This window comes from Aspergillus tubingensis (genome assembly GCF_013340325.1).
Source record: "Aspergillus tubingensis WU-2223L DNA, scaffold_12, whole genome shotgun sequence".
NCBI lineage: Eukaryota > Fungi > Ascomycota > Eurotiomycetes > Eurotiales > Aspergillaceae > Aspergillus > Aspergillus tubingensis.
The window spans coordinates 568131-593688 of record NW_023336286.1 but is presented as its reverse complement, the minus strand read 5'-3'; the positions used below and the strand labels follow the sequence as shown (position 1 = coordinate 593688).

General features: G+C 48.8%; 8 protein-coding genes across 8 annotated transcripts; 3 read left to right on the top strand and 5 right to left on the bottom strand.

Moving 5' to 3' along the window:
• Positions 1 to 1304: 1304 nt before the first annotated feature.
• Positions 1305 to 4204, bottom strand: AtWU_10251 (RFX family transcription factor; the record flags this gene model as incomplete). Its single annotated transcript, XM_035505356.1, has 4 exons — positions 1305 to 2901; positions 2955 to 3272; positions 3329 to 4055; positions 4189 to 4204. The coding sequence occupies 4 exons, from the start codon at positions 4202 to 4204 to the stop codon at positions 1305 to 1307; spliced, it is 2658 nt and encodes an 885-aa protein (XP_035361249.1).
• A 976-nt stretch (positions 4205 to 5180) lies between these two features.
• Positions 5181 to 6965, bottom strand: cexA (citrate exporter protein; the record flags this gene model as incomplete). The annotated part of the gene is made up of 5 exons (XM_035505355.1): positions 5181 to 5737; positions 5793 to 6239; positions 6289 to 6357; positions 6407 to 6647; positions 6705 to 6965. 5 exons carry the CDS (start codon positions 6963 to 6965, stop codon positions 5181 to 5183), a joined length of 1575 nt encoding a protein of 524 aa, XP_035361248.1.
• A 465-nt stretch (positions 6966 to 7430) lies between these two features.
• On the top strand, positions 7431 to 8736 carry AtWU_10249 (uncharacterized protein; the record flags this gene model as incomplete). Its single annotated transcript, XM_035505354.1, has 3 exons — positions 7431 to 7682; positions 8119 to 8284; positions 8717 to 8736. 3 exons carry the CDS (start codon positions 7431 to 7433, stop codon positions 8734 to 8736), a joined length of 438 nt encoding a protein of 145 aa, XP_035361247.1.
• A 4938-nt stretch (positions 8737 to 13674) lies between these two features.
• On the bottom strand, positions 13675 to 15106 carry AtWU_10248 (succinate--CoA ligase (GDP-forming) subunit alpha; the record flags this gene model as incomplete). The annotated part of the gene is made up of 7 exons (XM_035505353.1): positions 13675 to 14175; positions 14256 to 14338; positions 14413 to 14438; positions 14498 to 14560; positions 14620 to 14746; positions 14825 to 14853; positions 14937 to 15106. 7 exons carry the CDS (start codon positions 15104 to 15106, stop codon positions 13675 to 13677), a joined length of 999 nt encoding a protein of 332 aa, XP_035361246.1.
• A 445-nt stretch (positions 15107 to 15551) lies between these two features.
• AtWU_10247 (Elongator subunit ELP3) lies at positions 15552 to 17333 on the top strand (the record flags this gene model as incomplete). Its single annotated transcript, XM_035505352.1, has 2 exons — positions 15552 to 15852; positions 15907 to 17333. The coding sequence occupies 2 exons, from the start codon at positions 15552 to 15554 to the stop codon at positions 17331 to 17333; spliced, it is 1728 nt and encodes a 575-aa protein (XP_035361245.1).
• An 845-nt stretch (positions 17334 to 18178) lies between these two features.
• AtWU_10246 (uncharacterized protein) lies at positions 18179 to 18713 on the bottom strand (the record flags this gene model as incomplete). Its single annotated transcript, XM_035505351.1, has 4 exons — positions 18179 to 18256; positions 18369 to 18461; positions 18539 to 18596; positions 18676 to 18713. The coding sequence occupies 4 exons, from the start codon at positions 18711 to 18713 to the stop codon at positions 18179 to 18181; spliced, it is 267 nt and encodes an 88-aa protein (XP_035361244.1).
• A 611-nt stretch (positions 18714 to 19324) lies between these two features.
• AtWU_10245 (1-(5-phosphoribosyl)-5- ((5-phosphoribosylamino)methylideneamino)imidazole-4-carboxamide isomerase HIS6) lies at positions 19325 to 20356 on the bottom strand (the record flags this gene model as incomplete). The annotated part of the gene is made up of 3 exons (XM_035505350.1): positions 19325 to 19608; positions 19731 to 19917; positions 20057 to 20356. The coding sequence occupies 3 exons, from the start codon at positions 20354 to 20356 to the stop codon at positions 19325 to 19327; spliced, it is 771 nt and encodes a 256-aa protein (XP_035361243.1).
• A 312-nt stretch (positions 20357 to 20668) lies between these two features.
• On the top strand, positions 20669 to 21612 carry AtWU_10244 (uncharacterized protein; the record flags this gene model as incomplete). Its single annotated transcript, XM_035505349.1, has 2 exons — positions 20669 to 21022; positions 21082 to 21612. The coding sequence occupies 2 exons, from the start codon at positions 20669 to 20671 to the stop codon at positions 21610 to 21612; spliced, it is 885 nt and encodes a 294-aa protein (XP_035361242.1).
• Between the last annotated feature and the right edge of the window lie 3946 nt (positions 21613 to 25558).

Below are 25558 nucleotides of genomic sequence, written 5' to 3'. Positions count from 1 at the left end.
GCACGGAATGAAACATAATGCTTGGTGTATATGGAGTATGGCGTCCATTGACTATCATCTCATGGTGTCTTTCTTAACTTTCTCTTTTTCTCTTTTCGAGTGCTCAAACCGGGCTGCTAACACGAACTCACCATCCCTGAAATTACTGGTCATTGCTTTATGCCTTCTCTCATCACCTCACATCACATGCTGAATTACTTCATGACCCATTAACCCAAGAACCTATTGCATGTCCTCATCTGACCATTCTCAAATGACAAAAGGACATCATATTATTATTCATTAGGTAGTAATTCATTCCAACGAAATGGAATGCCTAGAATGTACCCACTATCTATCTTACTATCACACCTGAGATCATATTTCAGAAATTGTAAATTTGAAAAAGAAATGGCTATTTATCACTCAATACATCAATCGTCAAAGGCCATGAACAGAAAAACACAGGAAGGAGGTCAAGATCACTCAATCCAGCAGAAGTAAAATACAAGCAAAGTCATCATCCAACGAAACCCAGACTAGCATTGCGCCCTTTTCCGCGTGGAGTAAATCACAGTAAGAAGGAAGGAAAGTGAGAGATCAGCTCTTGTATACTGAGCCGTCATGTGAAATGAGTGACAAGGGTGGGAAAGTGTGATTAGGCATGAAAGACCCTGTCTGGGGTAGATCAGAGTGTCATGATTTGAGAGAAACCAGGCCCAAGATGCTATTAACACATGGAACGGATATGCACGTATATCGAGTCCCATAGCAGAAGGACGACCGAATATGCCAGCCAAAAGCAGGTGGATATTTAGCAAGTTGGGGGTTTCCATAGACGTTGGTTGTCGTAATTAGCTGTTCCTGGAATGAACCAGGCCAGAACAATGAAAACGAGGGAAAGGTATTAAAATGAGCGTAGGAAAAGGAGGCGCCAGGAAGAATGGCATCCCGACGACAATAACCTGAGAATCGTCGGCAGACCGAAACATATGTACAAAGACGGGCCTCGGTCATCTGCAGCCACAGCGTGAAGTGAAACAAAATATGAAAATTTAGCAGGATCAACCCGCTATTAGATTTGTACGATCGTCAACCTGCACAGACAGCATTGCTGCAGGTCAACGTATCTCGAATCGATGCTGTCATTTCTCGTCTCTCGTGCAAAGATCGTCGAACGCCGAGCTTTCCTCTGAAATAGACGTAAATAGTGATCAAGCCAAATAGTACTCCGGGAAAAAAAGATCCAACTCCGCCCATAAGCAAAGAAAACGGGTTTTTTTTTCTTTCCAAGAACGAAATTCAAATGGATATGTGAAGGTAAATTATATGACGACGACATCTCCCTCAGCATCCGCTGGGTCAGAGACCATCATATCACCATATTTACCAACAGTCATGAGCATCGAATCATCGTCAAGGTCAATGGCGCTATCATCATTGTTGGGAGCCTGGAAACCAGTCATGCTATCGGAAACACCGCTAGGCTTCTCGTTTTCCAATGTGTTCTGGTTCGATTCGGCTTCCATCTGCGAGCGATGCATTGATGTCTGCGTTTGCGTAAGACTCTCCGCTGATGTTGGACTGGCGGCCGACCTTGTCCTCGAATGAGCGGCGTGTTGGGACTCATTCTTGTCCGGCACTGGGCAGTTAGACGGTTTCATGAGGAAGCTGGTTGGCCCCTGCTGGTTGGAGCTCAGGGTTGCGTAGTGCAAGGTGCTTGGGGTGTAACGCATAAATCCTCCTTTTTCGGCCTGCCATAGCATCATTTCATGGAAGAAAACCTTGGTCATCCACCAGGCGCTGAAACTCTGGGCGCCACCTAGAGTCAACCGTCGTAGTATGCAATCCCATAAAGCATCGACTTTCTCGATGATACACTGCGTACTGTGATGGGGGAATACGGAAGGTAGGTTGAGGATGAATGATATCCACTTGTCTGGAAAGTTGTAGTCATCTCCCGCAGCCGACTCCACGGGGTACTTGTGTGCCTGGATGTCTTCTTCGGTATCTGGCCGGGTGTAGAACGGGAGGGCAGCAGAAGGATTCATGTCCGCAACAGGAGTAAGCAAAGCCCGAACATCGTGCTTCAATACCAGTGCTGTTGCAAGTTCGGAACAGCGTGGGATATTCGCCTTCACGATCATCTCCTGGGGATCCACCAAGGTTTTGAAGTCGAACCACATCTGATTTCTGTTGTCGGGATGGCACAACCAAGCCGCAGCCGCGTTTGCAGATTGATTCACATCGAGCATGTGCTTCAGAAGGTTGCAGAAGATATGAGCCGGAATTAATCTTGCCTCCGATACATGCAGTGGCTGAGACTTGAATGTATCGGCAATATGGGCTGTAAGTTTCTGAGAGATCGAGCTGAAAGCATCCAACACGAGCTTGGGAACGACCTGCGTAGTAAGTGGCGCAACGAAAGCGATCATTTTCTGGTACATTATCCAGTCACATTCCTTGATCCACGGAGCAAGGTTCGGGTGAGTTAGGAGTTTCTGGACTGGAACGGTCAAAGTTCCATGGAAGGCGGAGAAATATCGTAGCATGTTTCTTTCCTTGCAGTATCTGAAACTGTCGATGACGGAGATGCAGTGTGAACGATAGAGAGCCGCAAGAGCAGCAGCAATCTTCGAATCCGTATTGGCTGGTAAATAGTCACTGATATCAGGAAGCTGCAGAGATTCGTTGTCCATTGGGGGGGAGTCGGAAGACGGTAGGTGAAGCATTTGGTGTATCAACTTTCCTGATGTGCTTGCCATATTGTCAAGTCTGATGGATGAACCAGTGTGAGACTCAGATGAAGATTGGCAGTCACATCCCGAAGTAGATGGGGTTGCAGTGAACTTTGGTGCAAAAGATGTCGTAGGCGAAGGGAATACAGCAGTATCTGCAGGAGGCTGTGGCGCAACACTAACACTGTGATCTATGTAAGTACTTGAATCCGTGAATGAGTCCATCACGTGACGCACCTCTTCTGCATCATGTCATCAACTTTGCTTTCAGTGACATTTGCTGCGCTGTTCGTGTTCGATGGCAACTGTGGATTGAGGGGTGGTGGCTTCTGCTGCTTCTCCTCAATGACAGTGAGGTCCACATAGTGATACTTCGATTCGCCCCGCACACCAAGTCTTCTAGTCTGCACATTTGGGAAGATAATGCGCACAAGCTTGCCGAAGGAAGCAGGGTTCAGAACTGATACTCGTTCTGTTCCACACTTCTCTGCATAGCAGCAGTACACGCGATCGCGGCGCACTGAGCCGCTGCTCTTGCGGCAGTTCTCCTTCAGCCTAGACTGTTGTGAGCGAACATTCCTATGCATGGAACTGCAATAGACAAGCCTTACCAAATCATCGCAAAGACTTGTTTGACTTTCTCAGCCTTGCCTCCAGCCCCTTCATGCTTCAAGACCTCGGCTGCCATTTGCTTCAGCGAATACCCTTCATATTGGCGGAGCAGCTTGCGCAATTCGTTATCGTTGGCTAGCGACGAGCTGGACCCCTTCTTCTTCTTCGCGCCAGCCTCGGAGATATCATTGTCTTCCAGTACATGCTCGGGCACATGGTTCTCAATTCCACTGTCATACATAGCTGTGTATTGGGGCATCGGCACGCCCGCTAATCCATGGCTTGATAGACCAGAAGGGATGGAGTGATGTGACATATGGTGACTATGCATTGCATGGCTGGGAAATTCCTCTGCCCTGGGCATGACAGCATGGTGAGCATCCTGCATGGTCGGGTCGAGGGACGCTCCGTTCACCGGGTGCGACAACTGTTGGCCAAATCGCATGATGATATCCTCCGGGTTACCGCCGAAAACATTGTGACCAGCAGTGGGTTGGGTGGGCAGGAACTGGGAAAAGCCGTCGGCAAGCTGTTGGTCCTGGGTCTGCTGGGTCGTGTTGGAGTGGATGCTAGCCGTCGAGCCTCTGGACCGCGGGCGACGACTGTTTCGGGACACTACGGTTTCGGAGCGTGATCTCATGAGATCAGCCGTCCCGGGGCGACTGTGAGTTGCTACTATCTGGGTTGCTTGGGAAGCAGCACTCGATGATTGGGAGGCCGCTCGGGCTGCGGTTCCTGCAAGTTAGCCGGCAGTCCAACGTACAGCAGATGGAGAGGGAAGGCGATCAAGGTCTCCAGGTGCGGAGAAGGTCAGATGGAAGCAGACACGTCGCCTGCAGGAAGGAAGGCAGCTTCTTACCCATCTCAGGAGGCATCTCTTTCTCTTTTAGGATCTGCTACACTGTGCAGTGTCTGTCTGGGTTTCCTTGTTGCTGGGTGAGAGACGATCGGTAACCACGGGCAATAGCGTCTGTTTTGATCCTTCACGGAGCCACCCTCGACCGCACGAGGTCCACACCGCAAGAAGGACAGCAAGAACGTGAACCAACGGAGCTAGAAAGTTGATGAGTTGTCGTCAAGGCATCAAGAGGGGTTGTCGAGCTGAAACAGGCTGGCTATGGAAGGCTCATAGCGACAGTGTCCAGAAGGTCGAAGTGTGGTGTTCGAAGGAGGATAAACAGAGAAATTGGTTCCTCAAGCAACGACCGGGCGCTTGTTTGGGTCACGCATCACGTGGTGCTTACCTAACTGACATTCCTCGTCACAAACAAACAAGTAACTAACAAGTATGTACTCCCGACCTCCTCGTGTTTCCCCCCAAATAGATAGAGATAGGTACCCTTAAAACAACTATGTGCTGGCTCCTAAACTAGGGGTAGTTACTCTAACATTCTTATTTCTATAATAGCCATTATTATACCCTTTTGCGGCAATATGTCCTGCTTGACCGACCTGTGTTCACAACTATGACGACCCATCGTCGGTCACTTCAGCCGCATTTATATTATCTAAGCTGAGCCCCGTGACTTCATCGGCCACGTCTAGTCTAGTCTCAACACTAAACAACAGACTTCCACTTTATACTTCCATCTCCACTTGCATCATACTATGTCAACCACAATGTCAATCCTTTTTTCCTCCACCCATCTATGCATCTACCAAACTATAAGAGAACAACAACGAGATAAAGATGGAAATGATCAATTCTTCTATAAATCTAACTGGTATCGCTTGCAAAACAGTGGTATCGCCAAATGCCGCTAAAAGAAAACCCGAATCAAGAATGTGTGGAGAAGAATCAAACATCTACTTCACCAGTCCCACTACACCATTTTTAAACCCTTTTCCTCCCTAGTTTCCGTTGGCTTTGGCCTTGAGTCTCCTTTCACGGGCATGTCGCCAGCCAGGGCCCCATCGATCTTCGACATACAGCAACGGAGTCATCACGAGGGTAATGCCGGCAAGCAAAAGGAAAGTATAATCCGGATTCAAGGCGTCAAGGATAGGCTGCACAACAGCCACACCGCCAGCTCCAAGCAGGCACCGCATCAGATTGTTCACTGCTGTCGCACTGGCGCTAGCACCTGGGTAAAGATCAATGACCAGGGCGCTGTTGATAGTGAAAAGCCCCGTTGAGCAGAACGCAATGAAGTACTGCAGAATGATAGGAACCGCCAGGTGTGTCCGCAGAGACACACCGTACAGAGCAACGGTCACGATGAAGATGGCAATCACCCACCAGGTATTGCGCATCCGGGCAACCTCAATGGGGAAGTCGGGGTGTGATTTCAGATTGACACGTGTGCCTGCCGGGTAGCCGTGTTTCTCGCAATATTCGCGTTCGGTAAGGCGGTGGTTGTAATCCATGAGATAGCCGACCAGATAAGAGCCAGACATGCATCCGAAGCCTATCGATGCATGAGCGATCATTCAAACCAAGTGTCAGAGGATCATATTACTTACCATTGCCCAGGAAAGTAAGTCCAATATCCAGGGATGACAGGCCGTACACTTCGCTGAAGAGGTCGGTGGTACTGGATGTCACCATACTCCACACTGTGTATACGATACTTCCAAAGAACAGAGTGATGAAAACGTCCTTTTCGACGAGGAATGTCAAAGGAGCGAAAACCGATTTCCAGCTGCTTTGGGTCTTCTTCGCTTCCGGTTGCGCTCCCTCAACAACCCCCTTCTGGCCGGTGATCGAGTAGATGAAGGGTTTATGGATGCCATTGAGCTTCACAGTTCCATTTCCAGCAATTGGCCTCAATGTCTCCGGGAGGAGCACCAGAATGGACAGGAGACTCACGCCCCCGGCAATCGTGAGGAACCAAAAGATAGATCGATATCCGAGATACTGGGTGAAGATGCCGCCGAAAACCGGCCCGATTCCTTGTCCAAGCATGCGAACTTGATTCTGTCAGCTTAGCCATCCAGCAAGCAAAGGGGGTATTCTTACCTCCACCGAAGATACCCACCAAGCTACCTCTTTCTTCCGAGTTTGTGATATCACCAATCACTCCGGCTCCTAATCATGGTTAGCAAGATGCTATGATAGGCTGTGAGGTCACTCTTACCGATTGAGATGGTGGCCGCGCTACCAGCAGCCTGCAAGGCTCGGAAGGCCATGAGCTCACCATAGTTCTTAGATTCGGCAAGAGCGATATTGGCTACGAGGTAAACGACGAATGTTCCAATAAAGACAGGCCGTCTACCCGTGGCGTCTGACATGGAACCCCAGAAGCTAGGGGCGAGGCCTTGGACGATCATGTACACGGTGATGGTGAGAGTTGCGAGCGACATGCTGATGTTGAGGGACTATCATGATACAGTCAATATGTCGGGTCCAGGAAGGCATGGAACCGAGGTACTCACCTTTGAGACATCATCCAGGGCAGGGAAGTAAATGTTCGACGAAAGCGGGGAAAATATGGCGGCGAGGGAGACGATGCAAACCATTTGCAGCTTGCGAGACCGTGTGAAGATATGATGCGGTGGCTTCTCGGACGACTGAGCCTCGAGGGTCGAGGGCTCCGGAGAGAGAGATCCCTTATCGGAGTCATTGTCTCTAGGGGTGACCTGTGGTACGGGGACCTTTTCAAGGTCTGACCTTGATGAAGATGTGGTTGAAGACATGATTGTTGATATGACTCGGGGCCAGCCTCGAAGCACGTTGGCAATCTGTGAACCACCTTGGGGATGAATATCAAAGCTGAGATTGCAAGCCCGGAAGTGCGAGGCCAATGCACTTTATGTTCCGGAGTTTTGGAATTGATCTGGCACTGGGCCAAAACATCTTCGAAAACTCGATTAAAAAGCAGATGCAGGATTGCTCCACTGCGGAGCATCTTGGACAGACGGGGGGCTATCCATCATCCATGACCTTCCTAAAGAGGGTAAATGTGGGTGGCAAGAGCCGGTGTTATCGCCAAGGTATGAACGGAGACGTGGGTTTAGGAGTATCTCTTCGGCCGGTCTTACTTGGCGACCAGTAGTCTAGGTCACATCCGAGAGAGTCCAAGCCGTCGGGCAGCCGACGAAGAAACAGAAACAAAAAAAATTAAAAAGGGCGAAAGGGCGGAGCTACCAAGATCTGCATACATGACGTGGGCCCGGCGTGGTGATGAAATTCCAGAACGAGCATGCTTTCCAGGCCATCCTGGACTACGACTAGCGCCTGCACCTCGAGAGCTGACGGATTTAGTCAACTTAGCATACAGATTTCCAGCGAATGGTGTGTGTGAAGGACCGGGCACGCCTGTCATGCGCAAGGGTCTAGATGGAAGCGGAGCCCGTGATAAGGGAGCTGAGCAGGCTATTCAGTGGCGCCGTGGCGGAGCGTTGGGCTACATGGTATGGAGTAGATAGGCCGTCGACTCTTCTCAGCCAACATCTCCCACATGTGTTGACGGAGAAGGCTGTCTCCCACGCAGAAGCTAAGCGTGATCAACACGGAGAGGCCCGATGCAACGCGAGACGGCAAGGCAAGTCATCAACTGACGACTCAGGGCGCCAGGGTCCCTATCCCCCCCCCTTTAGAAGGAGTAGTTGTAGGAAACAGGGAGCACGCACGCGCGCCAGTATGAGCAATCTGAGATCAGCCTGATTGGCGAACTGCTCAGGTGTAGTGGGTTGCTATGGATCTCGGGGATCTACATCAGGCCCATACGCACTAAGAAGGGGGGGGGGGTGTGGAAGGATGATTGCATGGGAGGCGAGGACCAAAAAAATCGAGTGCGACGCCCAGACAACGAGTTTTCTTGGGATGGATCCCTGACAAGCTGGCCAGCCTCGCTGGGCTGGTTCCACCGTGGCTGCAGATTGCGGAATTGGGGGTGGAGTGAAGCTATACCAAGACACCTTGAGGGAGCTCTCCCACGGGAGAATCGCCAACCACAACTCCACAGCCAATGAGCACCTGATCGGGTCAGTGCGGGAGGTCTACGTAACAGATGGTAAGCTTAAATATGAGACAAGTAGAAATTGCCATCAGGGGTGGTGGATAGGGTGAAAAAGGAGTCGTTGCGCAAACAGGATGGCAGTAGAAGTGAAGCAAAGAAAATACAGGATGGGGGGGGAATCAACAGGGTGAGATGCATAATAATAGAAAGTGATGACGAAGATGCCGTGAGGATATGAGGCACCAATGCATGTAAATCACGAAAACGGATAGTGTAGGGACTCTAGGGAGGTGTATGGAGTGTCGGAACACGCAGAGCAAGAGGGTCTGAGACTGATTGATCGCAATAGTGTGGTTGACGACGTAGATCGCGGATGGAGCAAGATGAGACCTTGAACTGGATCTCCACCAACTTTTCTCCTTCTTCCTCCGTGGGACTCCGTTCTACTACTATCTTCTACTAACAGCACTACTAACTGTTCGACAGCAACTGTGCTGAAGAGCTAACCTCACTAGTAGCAGTTAATCAACCCCCCCGAAAATCAAATTCGATAGATAACAACGACAACGGAACAATTTCCTCTGCCATCAGTCATGCTTACTATGTAACCGAACGAGTACTACATATTTCACCGAATATTCTCCTCTCCCTATTTTCCTTCTAAGCGACAATAACAACAACTTCTCATGCCAAGGCTCACAACAACAAAAAAAGGAACTTGTGCCAAGAGCACACCCTAATTCTTCCTTGATAAGAAGGTTAAAACACTACTACTAAATCAGCACTAAAACTACCCATAACCCATTCCTTCAAATCCATCCTCGCTGCGTCGTCCTGCACTAGCGCCGGAACCGCGAACTAAACAAGCAAATCAGGGGTCCCAAGCACACCATAACGTCCCTTTTTCCTCTTCTTTTTCGGCCCCTCTCTTTTCTCTTTTCTCTTTTCTTTTTAAAATGATCATCGTATACCAAGTGATCCGGCAGTAGTGTGCGGATTATCATAATTAAACTGAAATATTCTTATCTTCACTATTTTTAATACTATTTATTTGGGCATCACTACTATATAACCAAACCAACTTGAAGACATGACAAAAGAAGGATTAAATATCTACGGAGTATCTATACTACAAACTAACTACGATGAAATATAGACTAGTGGGTGGCTCAGCAGAGATATTTCTCCAACTAGTAGTAACAGTCGTAAGTAACTTCACGAAAGTTATTATTTATTTATCTACTATTTACTTCAGGCTCAGACTCAGACCTACCTCACCCCCTCTCTGAGTCCCTCTCTACCCGAATCACCAATTCCGACTGGTTAAAGTTCCCTGCAAAGTGGAGGCGATGATCTACGCCGGCGGCCGCCACTTGAGACGGGCGGTCAATCGGGAGGCGTACGGGAGTAGAAACTGTTTAGTTTTTGTGTTTGGGGCTGGTCCGGTCCTGTCTTCTTGTTTCTCTTCTTGGCAGAGGTGGTTCTCGGATGGCTGATGTTTGAGGTGGTGTGTGTTGTATTGTGTTGATTTGTGTTGGATTATGTGTTGTTGTGTTGAGACGGTGAAGATATATCCATCCATCCATCCCATCTTTCGTAGAATTTATGATTCATGCAGTGGGTGAGTATTTTAGTTTATTGACTGCCTCTTCGTATTCAATGCCACCACCACTACCACTACTGTGGAAGTAAGTAAGTACCTTCTGGACCAGATCGGGATCTAGGCAAGATGCGAGCCGACGACTGAAGAAAAAAATAATAAAATTAAAGAATCGAAAAGTATAATTAAATAAATAAAAGAGAATTAAAAAAAATTAGAATGAATAAATCAAAATGGGAAAGACTAGAACTAACTAGGTTATTGTTATCACGGCGCGGCCCTTGTTCAAACCAACTCAATTCGATCCGGTATCTTCCGTTTTTCTTTCTTTCTTTGCCTAGAAACTCTACTACATCTAGTACTACTAATACTGTGTAGAATAACTTGTGATAGATAGGTAGGTAATCCGTCATTATGCACTTACATATTTAGTACCTGTCAGGACCTGCAGATAACAGAAAAAGGAATGAAGTAGAAAAGAAGAAGCAAAAAGATATATATTAAAGCTTTTTTTATTATGCCCCTTGTCAACTCTCTCACACACACTCTCTCCTTTAGCGAGGTTCAATTAATTTAATAACTAACTTACTGTAATTATCCCGCTCCCCTCCCTCTCTCCGTTTGTGGCCAAACCCGAGAACCAGTCATATTGCACAGCCCGAGCGAAGTATGTATGTATGCATGCATGCCTCGCTGCATGCTTACACAACCGGTTCTGCCACACATTTAGTAGATAGATACCGAATGATCTGTTGTATTACTATACTCTCTCGGTTTAGTGTGCTACTATCTTCCGACACGACCAAGAATCTTGGCCTGAGGCCAAGACAAAAAAGACCAGGAATACGGAAAAGCCCAAGAAAGAGGAAACAACTATCTAAATTCGGGAATTGGTTGGGATTGTCTTCCAAGGCTCGGGTATGCAAGCCAAGACAACACGAGAGAATGAGAAGAAATCTTGCAGTGTCAGTTGTTGTTCTCGACCTGTCTATCTATCTATCTGTTTGTCTGTCTGTCTGTCTGCCATACTGCAGGAGGTATCGATTGTTGGTTAGGCTGAAATCGGTGATTATCAGTCATTCATGACATACCTGTGCATTTGGCTAGTTAGTATACAGTAGGATGTCGTCACATCAATATCACTATACGCTAATTTATCACAACTATACTAGCTAGTTAGTTAGCTATCTACTGACTGTAGATAACTAGTATACGTCTACAGTAGCAGCTTGACAGGCCTAAACTAGCACTACCACTACTACAAATTCAATTAATTTATTCCAACAACAGCAACACAAAAGTAATATACACATACATATGCACTTCATCTATTTTTAATACTAGTAGTAGTAGTAGTAGTAGTAGTAGTAGTAGTAGTAGTAGTAGTAGTAGTAGTAGTAGTAGTAGTAGTACCCGCAAGGTTTGCGCACGTACAACACCTCTGTCATCGTCATTCTTATCTTCAGAGCTCGATCAGCAGCAGCAGCAGATCAGATCAATTAACATACTCGGTATAGCGTATATGTATTCTTCACATGGGACCTGGCAGACACATCTTCTCCTCTCACACAATCTCTGCCTATCATTCTCATTGAAAAGTACTTTGACGTGCCGATATCTGAGACATCCCCTCCCTCCATCCATCATCCTTCCAAAACTTCCATATGCCCGTTTGTAACCACTCACAGAATTATAAACAAACACAGATAATTGAATAAATAAATAGAAAAGAGATAGATAGATAGATAAAGACCCCTGTTACACAGTAAGCGAAGCACACAGTAGAAGGTAAACTACTACCTAATGACTCCTCACTAATCCTGCACCTATAAGTCTTGGCTGCAGCCCGAAGGGAGGGGCAATTAATTTATTCACCAACCTTTTTGCTAAGGTGTCCCGTTTGCCTCTTTCCCCCCTCTTCGCTTTTCTTCTGTTCGCTTCGCTTTCGAAGTACGCAATACACTGCACGGGAGTAGAATCCCTGTCTTGCCGGTGCCGACCAGAAGGATTTGGTTACTCGGTATGGTGGTTCCTTGTCGGGATGAGGAGGAGAGGGGGGGGGGAAGGTAGTCGGTAAACCTGCTTTCTTTCTATTTTATTTTCTTTTCAACTATAGAACTGAATGTGGAAGGGAGGGAGGGAGTAGCGTTACACAAAAAGTACTATTATCTATTTATACCATACCATCAAACTTATCAATCTATATCACTCCTGTGTTATTAACCTTCAATAGGATGGAGATATTTCTTCTTCAACATCAACTAGTATAAGTATATCATTGAAAGTTAAGCACACCCCCCTCTTCATAGTACTCACCACTAGACACCACTACCACCAAGTAAATGAATTCAGCCACCTCGATTCCTAAAACCAGGGTTACCCCCACAACCCGAAAGCCATCACCAGAATAAAATGCAACATCGGGAAGCCGACGGACAGACCGGCATGCAGACAGAGCAGTTAGGACACACACGGGATGTTTCAGCTTTCTAAGCCACACACACACATCGTTGGATTGGGCCGAAAAAACTAAAGCAACTAAGATGTTAGCTAAGACTACGGATATTAATTAGTTGAGTGACAATAGTATAGTATAGTATAGGATAGGATAGTATAGTATACCGGGATATGAATCACCCTAAGTCGCGGCTAACTAGCTAACTAACTTAACTAGCTAACCAAAGTACGTATGTACACAGTAGTAGCAACGTAGTAAGTAGCAACGTAGTCTAGACCAGGACTACAGACAGCCATGCACGATTGCATAATCCCAATCCCAATAACTTTGAACGATAACAACGAAGAAATGTGATTGATTGGCCTTACAGGGTCAGACACTAGATTTTCACAAAGCCAAACAGAGTAAGTGATGTACACAGCCTACTTACTTGCTTGCTTGCTTTCTAGCCAAAGTATATTATAATTATTATTATTTTATTATTATTGTGGTAGCCGAATAATGATCCATGATGATTGATGATGATGGAAGTGATTGTCTGTCACGGCTGCTTGAAGCGGCAAATGATCTGATCCTATCGGATATTCAGTCCAGTCCATCAAGTTCAAAGTGTCTTGGTCTTGTTCCCGGCCCGGTGCCAAGCCCCAACATTCCCGAAACAATGGGCTATCCTTTTGCTCGGCCATACTGGCTGGGAGGATTCCGGGTATGTCCGATATGCCGATTCCATTCGGTTTAGTTTGTTGCAACTTGCAAGTATGTGCTTGGTGAGAATTGAGAAGGTTTCCCGGGTGTCCTCAGTCATCTCATCTAGGCTAGTTTAGTTTAGTTTAGTTTAGTTCAGTCTGGTCAGTCTTCAGGCAACCATCCTTCAGCTACTAACTAGGCTTCTAAGCGGGCCTTGCACGTTGGCACTCACTCACTCCATTTTATTGAGTTTGGACCCTGCCGTGCTGGGTAGTACCAGACTTCATCTAGATTAATCTACTTTGTAGGATTCTGCTACACGGAGTCCGTGGGTTGCAATAACTACGGTGTATGTAGATCTTGACGACTCCGACTACAACATCAGTTTCAAAGCAAGAAAGAAATTCAGACCAAATTTACACAGGTGAACCTAATTACTTCCTTGCATCTCTAAACATAGGAGATATATCGACGAGAAAAAAGAGAAAATGAGACCAGATATAAGAGACAAAAAGTACAGTGTGGCCGCCATGGCTCGGACATCGAAAGGGAGTCGTCTAATGATAGAGAGATGGAGGGGAGGGGAAGAAGTCAGAAACCCCCGCCCATACTGGGCGAATAAGAGTGGTGAGTTTCGCCCAGGAACCGGCAGGGTTCAAGGAAATGTCTCCGCCTGCGTGCAGACTGTTATCAATTCGTCTAGACCAGATCCCTCTTGACGAATTCGTTCAGCAGCGCCTTGCCCAGGGAAGCGGGGCTGCGCTCGACAACAACACCAGCCGCCTCAAGAGCGGAGATCTTAGAGTCAGCGCCACCCTTGCCGCCGCTGACGATGGCTCCGGCGTGACCCATACGACGGCCCGGGGGAGCGCTAATGCCGGCGATGAATCCAACGGCGGGCTTGTTGTACTTGTTGTTGGCCTTGAGGAACTCGGCGGCATCCTCCTCGGCACTACCACCGATCTCACCAATCATGATGATACCGTCGGTCTCCGGGTCCTCGAGGAAGATCTTCAGGCAGTCGATGAAGTTGGTGCCGGAGAAGGGGTCACCACCGATACCGACGACCAGGGACTGACCAAGACCAGCCTGGGTGGTCTGGTTGACGGCCTCGTAGGTCAGGGTACCGGACCGGGAGACGATACCGACACGGCCACGCTTGTGAATGAATCCAGGCATGATACCAATCTTGCACTGGCCCTATACATCCGAAAATTTCATCATTAGCATCTTGACCCCTGTCCAGAAGGATCGCCTAGTGGTTTTTGGATGCAACTTACAGGAGCGATGATACCAGGGCAGTTAGGACCCACCAGACGGGTCTTGTTCTGCGTCTTCAGGATATCGGTGATACGAACCATGTCTGATTGATTGGTGGTCAGTCCTACACCCAACATGCAGAGATCGTCGGCGCTACGCCATGGCTAATAAACATACCGTGCTGAGGGATACCCTCGGTGATACTATCCCGGTTGTTAGCACATGCTAGGCTCTTCTATCGTCATCCAGAGAGTTTGCCTACCAGACAGCCAGAGGAATTTCGGCCTCGATGGCCTCCTCAATACCCTTAGCGGCCAAGGGGGGGCTAGACTCAATCATTAGCAAATGTTCCTTCTATTCTCGATTAGGACGCCGGAAGCATACGGGACGAAGAGCGCAGTAGCGGTAGCTCCAGTCTCCTTGACGGCCTCGCTCACGTTGGCGAAGACGGGACGGTCAAGGTGCATCGAGCCGGCCTTCTTCGGGTTGGTTCCACCAACGACCTTGGTGCCTAGCAAGTTGTGAGTTTCCCATGTGAAACTGCCGGAGACACCTATCTAATTGGTGCAGACGTAGGAGGAGATAATACCATAGGCGATAGCTTGCTCAGCGTGGAAACTGCGGAAAGACGAAAAATAGCAACGTCAGCATCTCATGCATGATAAACAGCGTTCCCAGCGGATCGGGCAAAAAAGACGTACGTTCCCTGCTTTCCAGTGAAACCCTGGAAGATGACCTTGGTCTCTCCGTTAATGCGAAGGTTGTTCACAGTCTCAGCATAAGCCGGGCTGGCCGAGGCAGAGTATGCCCGGCGCTGCGTGGCAGCAGCATTGCGAAGGGCAGCGACGGTGTTACGGCGGACGGCCTGCATGGTTGATGGGGAGGGGAAGAAACCCGGTAAGGGGAGATCGGAAAGAGGGGAGAGGTGTGAAAGTGAAGCACTACGAAGGTGCAAGAGAGAGTTTGTGGTTGAGATAGAGAAGAGAGAAGAGAGTAGCCGTTTCAAACGCGCCGGACAGATTCGCTTTGGGGAATTTCGGGACAAAGCTTTAAGCGGATCCGAGTTGTCACGGGCGGTCGGTTGCCTCCCTCGGCCTCGCTGCTCTTTTTTTCCTGTTGCCGTTGTGCTGTTCCGCCGCATCATCTCCCCCACATTATCTTAGCTCTACCCTTCTTTTTTCGGTAGTGGCTATTCAAGATCCAGATCTAGATTGTGTATCTTTACTGATTTGGCCGGTTGATTGATTTTCCTACTTGTCTTTCTTTTTTTCGCCCCGTCGCGCAGTTCGCGTGGTGTGCATTTCACCTCATTCAAGATGGCGACCGCTACAATGACTATGCCGCCACTTCCCAAGTCTAAGAAAAATGCCAAACTTCCCCCGGAGAATGAACGTTTTATGAGAGCTTGCTCCGATATTGCGAATGCCCTCATCCAAGAATATGAAGCGCAACGCGATCCCAAGAAACCCAAGAGAGATATCAACCTCAACAAACTGCGGGGTCAAGTCGCCAAAAAGCATGCCCTGGCTACACAACCCCCATTGACGGCCATTATCGCGGCTGTCCCTGAGCATTACAAGAAATATATCCTTCCCAAGTTGATTGCGAAGCCCATCAGTATGTCTGCGCCTTGTCTTTCCTGCGCTTAGCAATTCTAACAGCCCCTGCTAGGAACCTCATCCGGTATCGCGGTCGTCGCGGTCATGAGCAAACCCCATCGTTGTCCCCATATCGCCTACACCGGAAACATCTGCGTCTACTGCCCTGGTGGCCCTGATTCCGACTTTGAGTACTCTACACAGTCATATACCGGATATGAGCCGACGTCGATGCGTGCGATCCGCGCCCGTTACGATCCGTTTGAGCAGGCCCGAGGACGTGTGGACCAGATCAAGTCTCTGGGTCACAGTGTGGACAAGGTGGAGTACATCATCATGGGTGGAACATTCATGTCTCTGCCAGAGGACTACCGTGAGTCGTTCGTGGCTCAGCTGCACAACGCGCTCAGTGGATACCAGACAGACAATGTCGACGAAGCAGTACAGGCTGGTGAGATGAGTAACGTGAAGTGCGTGGGTATCACGATCGAAACAAGACCGGACTACTGTCTCGACCAACACTTGAGCAGTATGCTCCGCTACGGATGTACCAGATTGGAGATTGGTGTCCAGAGTCTGTATGAGGATGTCGCCAGAGACACAAACAGAGGTCACACTGTTGCGGCCGTCGCAGAAACATTCAAGCTTGCCAAGGATGCCGGCTTCAAGGTCGTCAGTCATATGATGCCGGATCTGCCCAATGTGGGCATGGAGCGTGACCTGTTCCAGTTCCAGGAGTACTTCGAGAACCCGGCTTTCCGAACGGATGGTTTGAAGATCTACCCCACGTTGGTCATTCGTGGAACTGGTCTCTATGAGCTATGGAGGACTGGTCGTTACAAGAACTACACACCAAACGCTCTTATCGACCTGGTTGCCCGCATCCTCGCTCTGGTGCCCCCGTGGACACGTATCTACCGAGTCCAGCGTGATATCCCCATGCCCCTGGTGACCTCGGGAGTCGAGAACGGCAACTTGCGCGAACTGGCCTTGGCACGCATGAAGGACTTTGGCACAACCTGCCGCGACGTACGTACCCGTGAAGTCGGCATCAACGAAGTCAAGAACAAGATCCGCCCATCCCAAGTCGAGCTGATCCGCCGTGACTACACGGCCAACGGAGGCTGGGAGACATTCCTCGCCTACGAGGACCCCAAGCAGGATATCCTGATCGGTCTGCTGCGCCTGCGCAAGTGCAGCCCAACCCACACCTTCCGGCCCGAGTTCACCGGTCAGCAGACCAGTATCGTGCGTGAGCTGCACGTGTACGGATCCGCCGTCCCTCTCCACGGACGTGACCCGCGAAAGTTCCAGCACCGCGGATTCGGAACCCTGCTCATGGAAGAAGCAGAGCGCATCGCTCGCGAAGAGCACGGCAGCACAAAGATCAGTGTTATTTCTGGTGTCGGTGTACGCAGCTACTACGCTCGTCTGGGATACACTCTCGATGGACCGTACATGTCCAAGATGCTGGACCCGATTGAAGACGAGGAGTTTTAAGAACTATCAGAGAAAACAAGCGTTTATGAATATGAATGATGTGCGGTATTGCAACAACACCAACAAACGATACTCGAAACACACAAAAGTCCTTCTTAGGTTATCTGCATGCGGCGTTGCTCGGGGTTGGTTCTCCATTTACACTGTTATCCAGGGGAGCAGTAGCGAAATCGGTATATACCAAAAATGGGCGGGATTAGAGAAACTTGCATTGTACATATGGCGCTTGAGCCGATTTGCTTGCCTACCACTACTACTACTATCTTTATGAGGATGAATGGAATACATGTCATATGTGTATTGAAAGTTACTTGAGCCTTTCTGTTACAGATAGTACTTCACTCGCTGCTACTATTCGTCTATTAACAAACCAACAGTGAAATATTATGATGGATGATGATGATGGATTGAACATAACTGCGGACACACAAGTTCTATTCGAACAAAGACTATATACATATACAACCCGCAAAATACACCAGAAAAAAGAACGGCGCAAAAAAGATCAATCAATCCAAACATCCATCACATCACATCGCAACTGAAGAAGTTATCAATAATCAATCCAATACCACTCCGGCTTTACGATAAGCAAGCGAGGATGGAGTGAGCCTCCCACGATCAGATTGTCATACGTAGCACAGCACACGCAGACAATATCGTCATTCCTTTCCTTTCCTTTCTCTTTCTCTTACATCCAAGGAAAGTATGCCCCCTCCTGGGATAGAATATATGGTACATCTCTCGATGATCCATCCGCATCTGCATCAATACTCCTCTCTCCTTCTCCAGCAAGATAAAGCCAGTAATCCACCTCAAAATCGCAAAGCAATGTAGAATACCCTTTAACTCAACGATATAGCCCCGCCCCTCCGGGCCCTCATGTGCAAGTAAGCCTGGAAAGCGCAGAACACGAAGAAAGCCTATATACCAGACATCAATCGGTTAGCATATCCAATCTTCCTCTTTATTATTCCCTTTCTATCTCCACCCACTCCAATCCATATACATCAGGATTCAGGGATATACACGTACAATATAAACCAACACGGCGGTGAAAATCGAAGCTGCGACCGCGGCGCCATCTTCAGGTTCGCCTTCGGAGCCAGTGAAACCGGGGTGTTCGCTCTGTTCCATGACTCTTTTGTCAGAAAACTCCTTTCCTTAGGCGATAGAGAGAGAGATTGATCGGGTATAAAACGCACCTTGTATAGCGAACCCAGAACGGAGAGGATAACGATGGCGAAGACGGAGATGACCACGCTATTTCATTCAATGTCCCTTGTATTAGCTAGCTGGTCTGGTTCTGGAGGCGCGCTGTGTGGGTGTATTGTGGACGTACCAGGACCATGCGTTTAGGGCGGAGACGACGGGCTTCATCTTGTATGGTGTGATAAGGCTGGAGCAACTTCGGGGGATTGAGAGAGGGAGGAGGGAGAGTCGGGAGTGGCTGGCTGGCGCGGCTCGGGTGGTTGATGGTGATACCCGCTATCCGATGAGATGCGATGAGATGTGCGGACTAGCGATGGGATGGATGTATTGGTCGCTGACGCAGATAAAAGAGTGATGGAACTTTCAGATTGCCTGTCCAGGCTGCCGTTAAGAGAGGGGGATGAGGCCGTTGATGTCGTTGGATGATGTCGAGGATCGCAGGTGCCGGTGGAGACCTCCGGTGTGTTGGCGCTAAGCTGTTTTGGGGCGGGCGGTTGTGTGTCGAGACTTGTTGTCCGCGTCATGGTGTTGCACTGTATGGTTATACTTTGTCTCGTCAGGGGATTGGGTCTTTCAACTTATAGCATATAGTAAATGGGTATTTTAGATCTTGTGAGGTGTTGTTGTTCTTTGAATATGCAAGGTGTGTTAGAAGTAGTGTAGTACTGGTTTCATTCATGGCCTCAGTTGCTTTTAGTAACTGAAATATATATACATCATCTGCCATGTCTCATGTCTATTTTCACCCACAACCATCTCTTCAATCCAACAACCACACCCTAATGCGTCTTGTTCCATTCTATACACTCCTCAAACGTTACCCCAGATCCACCAAAGATATCCAACGCACTTCCAATCGTCAAATCCACCTTCCCTTGACTGCTAACGTGAACCTTCTCCAGATCCTGAAGATTCCGAGCACCTCCGGCATATGTGACAGGGATAGTACACCACTGGGACAGCTTAGACACGAGCTCCTCATCAACACCCTGTTGAAGACCCTCAACATCTGCAGCGTGAATGAGGAATTCGGAACAGTAGGGCTCCAGGAACGCAATTGATTCTGCTTCGGTCAGTTGTATTCATACAATGACTGTAATCACAGCAAGAAAACGGAACAAGCAAAAAAAAAAAAAAAAACCATAGAACAAAACCATGAATCCAAAGCCAAGATCTCATGCTTACCTTGCGTAATCTCCATCTCAGTAATCGTCTGCCAGCGATTCATAGCCACAAACCACGTGTTGCCCTTCTTCCTGCAGCTCAGGTCCAAGACCAGCTTAGACCTATCACCATCCAGCGCAGCAAGAACAGACTGCAGCCGTTCAAGAGAGAACTTGCCCTCCGGGAAGAGGAACGATGTGATAATAACCTGCAATTGCAACATTAGCCATTACACTGCATAACAACACAACCCCCAACCCCCGATCTATCCATCATCCATCCACACCAACAAACCCAACCCCAAACCCCCCTCAAAAAAGAAGAAAGTAGAAACAAAGAAAACCAACCTTCTCAGCCCCCATCTCAACCCAATACTTCGCATTCTGTTCCGTAATGCCCCCCGCAACCTGCAACCCAGCAGGCCAAGTCCTCAACGCCTCCTTAGCAGCCTCATCATTGCCCGGACCAAGCATAACAACATGTCCACCTCTCAAATCATTCTTCCTATACAATTCCGCATAGTGACTGGCCGGCAACTTCGACACATAATTCGTCTTCAGGTCCGCCGCAACACTGCTCAGCGTTCCGCCCACTATTTGCTTCACCTGGCCGGAGTGTAAATCAATGCAGGGACGGAATTTGGTCATTTTGATGGAGGTATCCTCTGAAGTGTCCACCACAAGTCACTCAATTCGTGTGTTTGATCAGTACTGTCGTGAATGAATGAATGACTCTATCTATTCCCCCCCACGGTTTTGTGGAAATCCGACGAGGGGTTGCGCGGATTATCTTATCTGCACGTGATGGGAATTATACAGTATGGAGTGAATTACATAAGCAGTTAGTTTTACGGCAAAGTCGTCACTTATCGCGCGCATTATTTTTTTCCGCCGGGACGAGTGGTTTGGTCGTTCAGCATTTTATTGTTTGGTTTATAGCAGCAACACAAGGAATTGAAAATGGTCGGAAAGCGCAAGAGAGAGGCTGCTGTTGTCTCTAGGACTACGAAGGTGGATGAGGAGGAGAAGACGACGCCACAGACGGAGACGACTGATGCGTCTGCTACGGATATTTTTCGCAAATTCTTTGAGGCGCAGTTCCAACCGTTGGAGGTGCCTGGGGGCCAGGTGACTCGTGGTGATGAGTCGGATGAAGAAGACAGTGAGGATGAGGACTTTGAGGAGGGATCTGAATCGGGCTCTGATTGGGATGGCCTTTCCGGAGAGGAAGACGAGGCTCCGGTTGAGGTGGTTGAGCATCGCGATATCAAGAGTCAGGATTTGTTGGATAAGAAGGCGCGTAAGGCGTTTATGGTATGTCTACGAGTTATGCGTGTGCGGTTATGGGTTCTTTGCTAATTCGCCTTTACTAGACCTCGAAACCACCATCGTATTCCGAAGAACCGAAGCCGGCGAAAAAGAAGGCCAAGAAGGAAAAGAGCGATGATGACGAGGAGGATGCTATGGATGCGGATAACCTGAAGAATGATCTCGCCTTGCAACGGCTTCTGAAGGAGTCCCATCTGCTCGAGTCGGCGAATGAGCTTGCGCCAACCGGTAAAAACCGAATCAAGGCTCTTGATCTCAGAATGCAGGAACTAGGGGCAAAGGCGTCTCTGTATAAGCAGAAAATGCCCACGGCGCACAGAAGAGGCATCAAGGAGAAGGCGGAAATGAAGGAAGATAGGCGCCGACGTGAAGCCAAGGAGAACGGTATCATTCTCGAGAAGCCCGCACCGAAATCAAACCCAGCCAGCACCAAGCGTCGGGAGCGCGGTGTCGGAGGTGCTTCTATCGGAAAATTTGCGGGTGGTGCTTTGAACCTGAGCAAGCGTGACGTGGCCGCCATTCAAGGCCCGCGCCGCACGACAAAGGGCAAGGGCAGGGGCAGAGGACGTCGCTAGGCCTGCCTGAGAGCCATGAATGGCAGTACTAGCCACGCCTGACACCACTCCCAGTCAGATCCCTTTACGTCCCGTGCGCGACCAGAGCGCGCCGCCCTGATTCGACGTGGATTGGCTGTCGAGCGTATCCTAGCCCCAGTAATGCTTACCGGAAGAGGGGTTGTAGTCTGTTTCTTTACATGAGGAACTTTCTGTCAATCCTTCGCCTTCCTCTTGTTCTTCGGCTGTTTCACGAACACGCCCCGACCCCTTTGTGAAGGTTTACCGTGTCCAGACTGCTGTGATAGGTCGGGATCGAGTCCTCGATGTGCCGCAACAAAGGGGAAAGCAGAACGATGCGCCCGCTCGTAATGAGGACGTCGAGATGGCCCCGGCGTCCATGCTGGCTGCAGCCTTGATTCAATGCTGAAACTTCTGATTTGCCCGCTCAAACCTTATTCCCCGAAACGCCTTAAGACAGTGTGCGAAGCACGTTCCAATAGCACCAAACTATGTGTGAGACCGAGCACGCTGTTCCGAATACGGTGATATCCCCGAGTCGAGCTAAGGTTTGAGGACGAGACCCCCAATTCTGAGACAGCCTATGGCCTTAGGACGTTTGAGAAGGTCGACCGACATGAGAATACCCCAGAGGTTGGCCAGTTTTAGCCGCTAGGTGCTGTCTATAAACAGCTGAAGCACGAGTCATCCTAGATAGACGGATCTTAGAAAGCGTCTAGTCTGTTATTGAGCAAAAATAGAACATCTCCATCTCGTATAGAGACACCCGATGAAAGGGCGTCGCATGAACCGACTGTAAACAAGACTTTTAGTACTTTTTAGCTCGATTCCTTGGAGAACTACTATCAAAGTACACGTCAGTTCTCTCCAGTAGTAGCGCTCACCAAATGTTGAGTTGAGAAACCTAGCTTCTCATCTGATCAGTCATACTCCTTTTTTTTTTCCCATCTCTAGCTCGGCCTCGGTTTAAGCCAGCCTAATAAGGACTAGGAGTTTGCCAGTCTGATATGATTGAGTTTGCCAGTTCTGCGGCTACAGGCACACCGATCTGCTACTAGCGGATAAACGTCCCACCCTCAGGCAGTTCCTCTGTCTGCTTATCTAGTCCCGGTGTACCGGGGTACCTGCATGAATAATCCGATATTATTAGGTTAGTGCAATAGCGGTTCCGTGGTTCCAATTCTCTAGTTCAGGTACCGCTGCCGTGAAGGGGAATGGAGAAGCCGCAAAAGGAGAAGAAAAAATTGATGCGAATTGCTAAGGCGTCAATAATAGTTCCCATTATTGTCATGCATCCATCCGGTTTTGTTAGTCATCTCCCACTAAATTCTGCATGCTCGTGCCTTTGCACGAACCACAAGCCATGAGGCGGGACAGGGAGACATCTTCGTCGTTTCAGATTCTGCACGTAACCATTCCGAGCAGTGTACTTTGACACTTGCACCGGAATCGCTTGGAATTGTCGCTTAGTACGAGTCAGAAGTCTGAGTCGTAACCCGTAGATACAGGGTGGTTGGTGCCTTCTGGAGAAGTCTAGACGATATCGTGCAAGCTGGACCTGGATCATTGCCGACTACACTTGGCATTTATCACCCCTTTAAGCGGAAGTCCACCGAATCGCGCATGAAGCCGGATTGGTGTCTATAGCGTGTTGTTGTTGATAGCATGATGCGGATTTGGAGTATCCATGTCTAGTGACAGAAAATGCCGCTATATGATCCTTCATGCAGGAACGTGGGAAGAAAATGCGTAATCCCCGCTCTTAGTGCTAACCTACCTGCTTGGCATCTTGACAATGCACTAGATAGCTGGTGTGATTAGGCCCATGGATATCTTTTCACCTTAGTAGACAGGTATGATGGAAAAAAGTCATCTGTGGTCCTCACTATCGAGAAGTCAACAATGTGGAGGATCGAGAGACAAGGGCAAGCTAGCTGATCGATCTATGGCCTGGGCAGAAACTTAGAGGAAAGAGGTGGATTCGCGGACACGGAATTCCAGCTTTCTCCGTTGGTCGCCATATAGAATATAGGCTAATCCCAAAACCCGAGGTTTAAACGGGGAGAGAATAAGGCCGCTGATCATCTCCATTCCGATATATCCGGCCATTTCATTTGGTTACTGGCGGAGCGAGATTCTCCAGGGAGCCAATGTTATTGTCTTGGGTCTCGGAGGCTTATTGGCATGGTTCACGGATTTATATCAGTTTGTGGGATAGTACGACTGTCGTCAACAAGCGACTATTGTATGTGCGAAATCCTAGGTAAAAGAGGCCGACCAAGCTGGCCTACTAACCACTGAACGTATCGGCCATCCGGAAGAGATCGATGTATCAGGCTGGGAGGATCAGCATGGGGACGGCGCATTCGCTACGCATTCCACTAAGGAGCTGACAGTTGTAAACAGAAGCCGGATGGACGCGACTCTAAGCTCCCCCGCACGTTCTCGAGTCAGGCCGGGAGGTTTCATCTTGGACACTACTCCAGCTTAGCTGCATCGCTAGATACGAGACATAAGCTATCACCAGAACAGAAGGTAGAGATGTAGAAAGATGGACCTAGCGTTGGTCCGGCCTCTGTTTGATCGCCCTGAGCTTCCTATCTCATATCCCCGACAGATGGCAGTCCAGGCCGAGGCCGAGTGCGGCACAGACTCATTCAGTAAGAGATAGATGTTGCCCGGGTGGTCCTGGCAGTGACGGATGCCGGAAGTTGGAACAGTGCTGGACTTTTCTAGATGGTTTCAGGCCTGACGATCAAACCCAAGCCCGTTGCACAGAGAGCGGGCCAAGCCTTCCCTTGCTGGAAATGCAACCTTTCTTCTTCGCAGCAGGACAGAAAGGGTAAGTCAAAGTAGAATGGTCTTTTTCTGAACTAACTTACCACTAAGTCACTAAATAACGAGCTAATGCCGGCTTTACCAATTGCGACCTTGTGGTCAGCAAGCCGGCAGAGGCGGCCGTAATTTATGGCCCCATTAGGTCTCCATCGAGAACCCCATGGAATCCAGGCACAATTGCCTATTCCGGCCTGGTTGCCACCCACTTAGGGTCTGGAAGGATTCAACCGTCAGGGGAGAGCTTGAGTTTCCAAGTTGTCCTTAGTACCACTTAGCATCTTCGATGGGGTATTGGAGTACTATCTACTGGCACTATTTGCTATGCTAACCTTAGTCTCGCTATGCTTCCGACTGTTGCTACTGGATTCGAGCCATCCCGACTCCATCCTAACTCCATCCTAATCCCCATCTTTACGCCGTTCTTCCACATTGTTTCGCAACAACTCCGAGAACTATTGCGAGATATCGTGAGAACTTACGTAGTCTGCTCCGAAGAGGCGTCCAGACTAAAAGACATGGCTTTGGATAACTCTAAATGTGTATGGGTGCGAGCTATCGGCGCCCTCTCGGGATGCTCGGTCTTTCGGACTTCTCCCAAATGCAGCAACCAGCCTCCGGCATTTTTGACTGGGTCTTCGGAGAATTTATCATGGGTAGCAAGGGGTCTCTTCCCACCGACCCTGATCGATGACAGTGCTCAGATATCAGCCTGTCTATTTTTGTGTTTTCTTGGTGGTCCCTGACCTCTCCTGACCGGCATACTCATGATGCACCCCCTTTTTTTTGCCCAGCACACGCAGTCGTTGTAGTCTGCACAGTGCACGGTGACTATCTCTGTAGGTCTTTCTCTCTTTCTCTGCGGACATTCAGAATTCGGCCGAAACTGTGGAGTAGACTACTACTTACATAAAGATCTTGACGATCGGACCAATGACCGCCTGACAATCCCAGCACCGCTGCACTAAGTATGCCTCTATAACCAGCATACCGACTATACTAGCCATCTTAACCTCCTTGAACGGGCTGAAGTGGAGGAAGTACAGTATAGGGGGCAATCAATGGCTTTACGGCACACTTCGGACTGACTTTCGGAAGACACATCCTACCA